The following is a 9,358-nucleotide window of genomic DNA, read 5'->3' on the forward strand; positions in this document are numbered from 1 at the left end:
CTGCTGAAGACCGTGATCGCTGGTACTCTGGGCCTTGGTTGGGGACTCCTTTGGGCCGTATCCCCCATGATCCTCTGCACAGAGAGGAGGATGGAATAGGTCCCAGGGTCCCTGCACTGGGGGAGACAGTGGCTGGAAGTCTTTGCAGGGAGGCACTCCCAGGACCCTGCAGGAAGCTGGGTAGGGGTCCCTGCTGGAGGACTCCTCCGAAGTGTCCAGGGTCAGTCATCAATGAACAGTATTCCCAGTGAGACCATCTTTCAATGGGGAAGATGGAGCCCCAAGGCCCCAGAGGAAAAAGAATCCTATTAGTTAACATGTTCGTTCAATATCATATTTGGCTAAAACAAACCTATGAGATTCTAGATACCCTCCGGGCAGTGGGGGCAGTTTGCACGGTTTGACCGAGAAGCACAGACCTGGGAAGGTAGAGTAGCACAGGGTCGCGAGCTCTGGCCTCCCTGACCTGGGTTTGAACCCTAACGATGTCACCGACTAGCTCCGAGGCTGAGGGCAAGTTATCCTTCCTGAGCCTCAGTTCTCTCGTCTGTGAAACGGGAGGAAATGAGACCACTATCTTATAAGGTTGTTGGGAGGATAAATCAAGCTCATATATGTAATATGTTAGTCCAGCACCTAGAAACATAACAAGCACATAAGAGCAGTTATATAGAAACTGCTTGCTTTTTGCTAAACATTTTATAAACATGAATACCTTTAGCCTCAGAACACTGTGTGAGGTTGAAACTATGGTTAGTCCCACTACGTATGAGGAAAAGAAGGCACTGAGATGTTTAGTGACTTGCCCAGAGTCACACAGCAAACAAGTGGAGGACCAGGGTTTACTCGTAGACCCAGCCTGGCTGGGAGGCTGCCCTCGTCCACTCCACTCTACTGCCCCTAGTATGACCAGTCAGAATTCTTGCCAGAGCCCATCCTCTGGGGGTTCCATGTTAGTGATGTCCGAGAGGTGAAGAGAAATGGGGTTTCGCTCTAGGAAAAAAGTCCTGCCAGGGGCTGGGGGGCTTTCTGAGGTTGAGAGGCTCTCAGTGACCTGAGGTTTGAGCATGAGCAATAATGCTCAAATTGGGCAACGTGACAGGATGAAAAGTGAGCATCAGGGAGACTTCAGAGGGTGGGATGCCCCTGCCCTCCCCTCTGTTTTGAAGCGGGCATCGCAGCACAGCACCCTGCAGGGCCCGGGACCCCAGCCAGCACCTTCTCTGGGGCATGTAGTGGTGGGATCTGGGTGCAGGGAGGAGAGGGAGCCAGGCATCTAAAAGCGCATGGAATCCCTGCCAATGTCAACCTCTGGCTTAAGAGTTGTAGAGCTGACATCTTGCTGGTGTCACTGGAGCTAATCCCTTAGTAATGACCAGTCATAATGATCAGGGAGGGAGAAACAAGCCTACTCAGCTGGGAGGATTACATGTGCTCTGCCAGAAAGATGACTCCATGACAGGGACACTCAGCTGGAGCCACAGGAGAGGGACGATGCCGGGACCCAGGGGAGAAGGGTCGGGGGCGGGGCATGAGTCCCAAGTGGCTTTGCTGTGGTCCATTGTCCTGTAAGGTTCCCTCTGGGGAATGGAGAGTCACGCCCCGTTTACACTGAGCCAGCCCCTAATGAGGAGCACCAGCTAGGAGCACCTTCGCGGAGCAGAGACCGGCTCCCGGGGGGGAGGGACTTCTGCTCACAAGCACCGCAGGGGGACAGGTCCCGGGAGGTGCAAGGCTCAGCAGCTTTGTTTTCCTCCCCACATGTCCCTTCCGGCCATGACAGATGTCCACCTTGCAAGCATGGTGCTGCCTCTGCCTCAGATCACAGGGGCTTCTGATAAAATAAACGTGTGCAGGGCGCCCAGCAAAAGCTACACAGCCAGGCCTCGCCAAGAGCAGAAACCCTGGGCCCCAGCAGTGCCAAGGACGGTTTGATTTTCTCCCCAGTGCCCTGTGCCCAGAAGGACTTAGCCACACCCTACCTGTCCTCTGCTTTCCCTGCCACCTTCTGCTCCTCCTCTCTCTATCTCCCCCCCACCCCCTACTCCCCACTCCACCCCCAGCTTCTGCCCACTTCATTTCTTCCTCCTCCTCACTGGGCTGTCTCTGGGCCGACTGATGCCGCCAGCATCGTCACACACAATGACCCTTCCCCCACTGCTCACAGTAACGCCTGATGCTCTTGGAGTTTCCTAATTCCCACCCAAGAGAAGGTGAATACCTGTGGCTCCCCAAGGCTCAGCCTCCCTGGAGTCATGTGTCCACTTCCGGTCCAGAGGGCAGGCTGGGCAGTGGGGTCACATGCTTTACCAAAGGGAACTCTGGAAACTCTGGGATGGGGCGACCCCAAACTGACATGTCCAGTGTGGTGGCCATTCCTTAGTCCTCCGTTCCCTGCTTTCTCCACCACACTATGCAGTCCTGTCTCTGATGGGGAGACAGTCCCACAGATTCCAACCCTCCTCCTTCGTTCCATGGCTGCTGCAGCCCAGGACCACTGCCCCAGGACAGAGGTGGGCAAAGGCCGTCTGGCCCCAGAGCACCTGGCAGTGCCACCAAGCCTCTCAAGAGAAGTCTGGCCCAGACTGGTGGGCTCAGGAATGAGCAGAAAGGATTCATTTGTCTGACGTTTCTCTGCAGGGGGAGGCCTCCGCCTGCTGGCGACTCACCGTGAGGGTCCTGGAGGCTCGGGGCCTAGGCTGGGCTGACATGTGTGAGTAACTGTCTCCTGGGCTTCAGGGGTGACTGGGTCCCAAGGGAAGAGCCCAACATGTGCCTTGGGACTGGCCTGGGGTGGGCTGTCCACTGTGGCCTCCGGGGCCTTGGTAGGAATCTGGCAAGGCCCCTGGAGAGGGGTGTGAGGGATTCTCTCTCACGCTGATTCTCTTGACATTGGCAGTGAGCGAGGCAGACCCCTATGTGGTCCTACAGCTGCCAACTGTACCTGGAATAAAATTGAAGACCAAAAGAGTCACCAACTCCAGCCATCCTGTATGGAATGAGACCTTCAGTTTCCTAATCCAGAGTCAGGTTAAGGTAAAAGTCATGCCACCCACCTGAGGACAGGCTGTACCTCTCGCAGGGAGGGCTCTTGGATTAGAGCACACTTTCCTCCAGGGCTTGGAGTAACTGGGGAGGGGGTGTCTCTGGGCCCCAGCCTGGATGTGCTGTATAGGAGACAGTGTGCGAGCCCAGTGCCTGTGGGCCTGACCTCCAGCAAGTGGCTGGTCCTCTCTCTGGCCATCCACGGAATGGAGACAGTAAGAATCCCCTCCTGACTTGGGCTGCTGTGAGGGTAAAGACAATGCACTCCTAGTATACCACCTGGTACACTCAGTGCCCTAGGGAACCAGCAAAGCAGGGGTACAGTAGGGGGAGGAAAGATTCTTTGAAAGAATTATATTTTTTATAAAAATAAAAATTAGCAGGGAACATTGGGAACTTTTCTGGGTTTTCTTTTACTACTTGTAAGTTTTACTGTTATTTTTATTTTGAAGTACAAAGCATGGAGACATAATAATCTCTTCTGGCTCTGATGTAGGCTATAGCCATGAGTAAATACGTACTAAGTTGTTCTCTTGTCCTAGAATGTTCTGGAGCTGAGTGTCTACGATGAGGACTCAGTCACGGAGGATGATGCCTGCTTCAAGTTTCTCTATGACATCTCAGAAGTCGTCCCTGGCGAGCTGCTCCGGAAGACCTTCTCCCTGCGCCCGCAGGTGCGTGGGGAGTCCCCATGGGATCCAGGCTAAGGAAGTTGCACAGTTTCTCCCATCTGTTGGGATGCTGCTGGGTTGAACTGATTCACAGAAAGAGGCAAGCCCCTCCCAGAGATATTTACATTTTAATAGGAACGGCAAGACTCAACATGACTGTTATAGACTAAGTCATTCAGTGGAGAGATTTTACTGTCTGTGGGAGGAGGTTTTGGTTGGTGATGAACTTCCTAATGTCCACAAAACACAGCTCCGTATAACTAACCCTTTGGGCATTTGTGGCCTCGTCACTCCTACTTACCGCCTCTAACCTCCCGCGTGCCCAAGGCCGGTTTGATGAAGGTCTCTGTGTTCTTTCTCCAGCAGGTGAAGGCGGGGTGGAGGAGGCCAGAGTTCTGGGGTTGGATCCCACTCAAGAAGAAGATGAAATGGGCCCTGAGGATCAAGCCTTTTTTTTTGCTTGTGCTCCTTATCTTCCCACTCAGCCTTGCCAGAGACCTGTTCTCTGCAGACTTATCAACTGTGGTAACTTGGGCAGATAGCCCATCCATCTTTCTTCCTAGTTTGTGCCCATCCATCCCCCAAAGCCTCAATTTCCTCATCTGTAAAATGGGAGGGCTTAGAATACTGTGCCTCCCTCAGAGACTTGAGGTGATGAAATAATGAATGTAGAAGAACTCTGTCAACTCTAAAGACTTATATAAATGTGGATGACTTGGTCATCTTTGATTCTAGGGACAGGAGGAACTGGATGTGGAGTTCCTGATGGAAAAAATGTGAGTACTCAGAGGGAAGGTGGAGGGGGTTGAGGGTAGGGGTAAGAGATCAACCAAAGGACTTGTAAGCAGGCATATGAGCATAATCCATGGAACAGGCTGGGCCTGACCAGCCCAATTTAGAGAGATATCTGATATCTTCTTTTTTTAATTAAAAATATATTTTATGTTTGTATTGATTAGAGAGGAAGGGAGAGGGAGAAAGAGATAGAAACATCAATGATGAGAGCAAATCATTGATCAGCTGTCTCCTGCACGCTCCACACTGGGCATCGAGCCCGCAACCCGGGCATGTGCCCTGACCAGCAATCAAACCATGACCTCCTGGTTCATAGGTTGATGCTCAATCACTGAGCCACGCCGGCCAGGCTAGGGGTTCCTTTTAGAGAAATGAGGAGAGGAAGGTCAGTGTTTTCTCTGCCCTACTCTCTCTCTTCACCTTTCACTCTTCAGAAGCACCTCCCCACACCCTGAATAGTATCCAGGACTGAGAGAACCCTCAGCATCATCCAGGAGTCCCCACGTGGGTGGAGCCTGGTCTGGGAGGGGGCAGGTTAGCGTAGGCAGCTTTTGCTTTTCCAAAGACAGACTGTGGACGGTTTGATTTTCCAGGTCAGGCCGCCCAGAGAATCTCATCACCAACAACGTCCTTGTGGTAACCATTGCCTTCCCGGGCTTATGAGGGGAGCTGAGGTGGGGGTGGGCCAGAGGGGACAAAGCAAGGACCGGGCTTTGCGGCAGACCACCCGGGCCTCCCAGCTAGGTGGTCACCTGGGAATGTGGTTGGGGGTGGGGGGCTGAGAGGGGCTAAAGGGAACATGGAGAGAGGGAGGCTGAGGCTGTGCTGTGAGAAGGTTCTGACTCAAGGCTGTATGGCTGAGGGGGTGATGGGAGAATGGTTAGTCCGTCCTGATGTGTTTGGTCACCTGTAATGAACTCATAGTTCTCAGCTCCCAAAGAGGAAGCCCTGGCCCGAAAGCCATGTGGGCCTGGCCCCACTCAGGTTATTAGTTAATATGGAGGTAACTGAGGCTCGGGGGTGGGGGGTGTCCAGGGGGGTGCACTTCCAATCTGGGAGCTTTGGGATAGGGTCAGGGGGGTCTGTCAGCTCTTCCTTGAGACAGTGGAGAGTCCTGGTCGGCAATCCTAAACACAGCAAGCTCTCAAAGCTGCCACGGAGAGGAAAGGACAAGTGGTGGCGAGAGACGCATTAGAAACTTTCTACTCAAGGTGCAGTCCCCCACAAGCAAGCCAACCAGGAGCAGGGCCAGGCCCAGCAGGAGGTGAATAGGCACCTAGAGCCCCAAATTGAAGGAGGCACCACCTCAGGGTCCTGCGACTGCCTGTTTGACAGACTAGTATTACTTTTTCGAATGCAGGCATACCTCCTTATATGGGGCTTCGCTTTATTGCTCTTCAGAGCTGTTGCATTTGTTTACAAATTGAAGACAAGACCTTCCACCGCAAAAAGATTCTGAGTCACTTTATTGTGACTCTCATTTTATGGCGGTGGTCTGGAAGGAAACCCACAATACCTTCGAGGTATGCCTGCACACATTAAAGTAGTCATCCCATGGCAGCTGCCTCTGATCTGAGGTGATGGAGGCCGGGGGATGCTGATGAGCTCAGTTCTGCAGGAGTGGGCAGCTGTCAGCTGGCATGCATTACAGAGAGAACGCAGCCGTCTCGTTTGGCAAGTCAGTTAAGTGGAGGGCAGTCGGGAGGTACTCTAGTTGCTAAAATGTCAAGGATTTATCTGACCCATTTCATTACCCTGTAGACGGGTGGTTTGGGAGCAGTTGTAGTAGAATGAACACATCCTCCAGGTTGAGGCTGTAGAGACTGAAAAAAAAGAAACACACCACAAAACTGTGTCTGGCAGCTGGGGGGCCTGCAGAGATTCCAGAAGTTTGGCAAATCTAGGAGAGCTTGGGGGTGAGTAGAGATGGGGCTCCCCTTGCTGTCCCAGGACATCTGGCTTACCAGTTTCAGCGCATCAGAGGTGGGGTGAGGGTTTTCTGGTCCAGTTCCACTCTGGACCCCACTTTCTGTTCTGTGTGTGGTGGATTTGGGACAGTGGGGCTCAGAGGGTGAGGTTGAGGGGACGGCAGCTTCCCCAGCAGAGCCCCCTGCCCATGATGTGGTCTGCCCCAGGCTCGAGAGCTGTCATGCCTGGATATCCGCTTGGAGAGCACGGGGAGCGCAGCCGAGGACTCAGGTGAGACCCGCTCAGAACCAGATCTGACCTCTGCTTGGAATGTGGGGAGTAAATGGGGTGACTGGGAAGCCCATACAGGGCAGGGGGTGAGCGGCAGGGCAGAGCTTGCCTCTTCTTGCCCACAGAGCAGAAGGGCAACAGGTCTCACCTGGGCAGGAGGGTCCCCCTGACCTGGAGGAGGGTATGTCACAAGAGGTGGGAGTTCCATGGGGGATGGGGCCCAGCAGGCTGGGGAGGCCCTTTCCAGCACCCTGTTTGCCATGGCCTAGCCACAGGGCCTTCATCACGTCCAGGCAGTACTGCTTGTATTTTGGGTCCTTCCCCTCATGTTACCCTTCTCACTCTCTACCTAGACCAGGACAACCTGGAGCTGGAGCTGGAGCTGACGGGGTCATATTGAGACACGCAGATATCGGCCCTGGGCACAGCCTCAGCCTTCCGCTTTCACTACATGGCAGCTCAAGAGGCAGAGCTGAGAGGACGCCTGAGGGTGGGTCTTTGGGTCTGGGCTCAGGAGATTCTTCACCAACCTAGGCCCTGGGCTAGCTCCAGCTGCTGCAGGCCCCTCCCTGGCCTGCCTCCTGCCATGGCCAGTCCCCTGTGGCTGTGTCAGCCTCCCCCACTTAGGCACATGCCCTTGGCAGGCAGGAGGGTCACCAGGGCCTGGAGTGGGTGTGGGGAGGGGCTGTTACGCTAAGTCTGTCTGAGCCTTTAATGGCTCCTCCAGTGATGCTCTCAGAAAAAAATCTGATGTCTGTGCCCATAGGCCCTGCACAGCCTGGCCCCTGTCCCCCTCTGCTGCCTCATTTGACCCACGTTCCCCTCATTCATGAAGCTCTAGCCATAGCTTGTCTCTTCTTGCTTCTCAGACATGCCAGGCGTTCCCTGTCCCCCTTTGTCTCCTTCCAAGGCTGCTTCCTCTTCCTCCTTTTTCTTCTCCTCCTCCTCCTCCTCATTTAGATCTCAGCTCAAATGGTACCCCTTCAGAGGGGCTCTCCCATCTTAAACAGACCTCACACATCCCACTTCTGGTTATCTTATCACACTACTTATTTCCTGTACAACACAGGAACATTAGTTCATTATAAATTTATAAAGAAACATTAGTTTCTTTATAAATTATTTATAAGTTCATACATGATCCAGTTAGAACAATGTCAGAGGCAGCAAGAGCTCTGCATGAGCACTGCTGCTCTGAGTTGCTCTGAATCCATATATTACTCTAAATTCTTCCCGACTACGCCAGAGTAGGTTCCTTCTTGAACCCTATTCGCTACACTAACTGTTGGGAACTTAGTCCAAGTTCCTCCTTTATCCTCTGCTCACTAGTTACAGGGGTTGGGTCTGAGCCCCTCTCCCTGGGGCTGGACCTCCTCGGACGCTGGGTCTTAGGCAGAGAAGCCATGAGAGGTTGTCGGTGTATAAGAATGAGTCTTTTTTGCAGAAGCCAGTGGCCACATGGCCATCGGACAACAGAGTCCTCACAGCAAAGTCCATACAGGCAGGCAGCCAGACACCGGCTGGTGAACACATATCTTTCCCACATAGTAGCATTAATCTCTGTCCCCACAGCTAGTATGTGAACTAGTACATTTCTCTCTGCATGCTGCCCCCTAGACTCACTGCCTCCCATAGTAGCGGCACCTGAGCTCTCTGCCTCAGCAGCTTCTCCTGTGTCCCCTGCCCAGCACGCTGGCTGGTTAACGTGGTAGCTATATCTGAGCTCTCTGTGAGCTCTTAGCCTTACATCGTAGCAGTACCATCTCTCAGCTCCATCTCAGCAGCTGCCTCTCTAGCTGGTCAGTATCATGCATTATACCATTTAGACAAAGGAGGCCTCTAGCCAACAATGTCATCAATCATTTGGGTTATAGAAGGGCACAGCATACTGTGAGATCGCTGTGGGTTTGCAGCGTGTTCAGAGTGGCCCTGGACATTCCAGCATACTATCAACAAGGCCTCCACACTCTAATTAGCCTTTACTATCTGGGGACTCTGGCGTGGTTCTCACAAACAATAACTAAATATTAGCTATGATTACATTAAATATATTAGCTCTTATTATTTTTATGTGTTTTTTATTAATTTTAGAGAGGAAGGAAGGGAGAGGGAGAGAAACATCAATGTCAGAAAAACACTGGTCAGTTGCTTCCTGCAACCTGGGTATGTGCTCTGACCAGGAATCGAACCCACAATTCTTTGGTGCATGGGACGATGCTCCAACCAACTGAGCCACACTGGCCAGGGTGATATTAGCTATTATTATTTTTTCTTCTTTTTAAAATTTTTTAAAATAAATCTTTATTGATTGCCACACACCAGAGACCCATGCCAAAACTCTGGAGTCATTGTAAGGTTTTCCTTTACATTTAGTCACTATCTGCATTCAGCCTCCTTACAACACTCCAAAGCCACTGCTTCCCCATTATTTCTGCAGATTGCTTTTTTTAATGTTGTTGTTAATCCTCACCCAAGGATATTTTTCCATTGATTTTTAGACTATGAAAGGGAGGAGGAGAAATGGAGAGAGAAAAACATCTATGTGAGAGAGACATATCAATTGATTGCTGCCTGCATGTGCCCTGACCAGGCCTGGGGATTAAGCCTGCAACAGAGGTATGGGTCCTTGACCAGAATTGCACTCGGGA

The 9,358-nt window shown here is 52.3% G+C and overlaps 1 protein-coding gene across 1 annotated transcript in view; it reads left to right on the top strand.

The window, feature by feature from the left end:
- Window positions 1-9,358, top strand: part of PLA2G4D (phospholipase A2 group IVD) — a 25,376-nt gene that overhangs the window by 1,208 nt on the left and 14,810 nt on the right. The window contains 7 exon segments of the mRNA XM_006778151.1: window positions 2,641-2,713; window positions 2,900-3,036; window positions 3,588-3,719; window positions 4,452-4,492; window positions 5,105-5,147; window positions 6,647-6,710; window positions 7,064-7,200. Of these exon segments, the coding sequence (XP_006778214.1) occupies window positions 2,641-2,713; window positions 2,900-3,036; window positions 3,588-3,719; window positions 4,452-4,492; window positions 5,105-5,147; window positions 6,647-6,710; window positions 7,064-7,200 (627 nt within the window).

This window comes from Myotis davidii, unplaced genomic scaffold, assembly GCF_000327345.1.
Source record: "Myotis davidii unplaced genomic scaffold, ASM32734v1 scaffold46, whole genome shotgun sequence".
NCBI lineage: Eukaryota > Metazoa > Chordata > Mammalia > Chiroptera > Vespertilionidae > Myotis > Myotis davidii.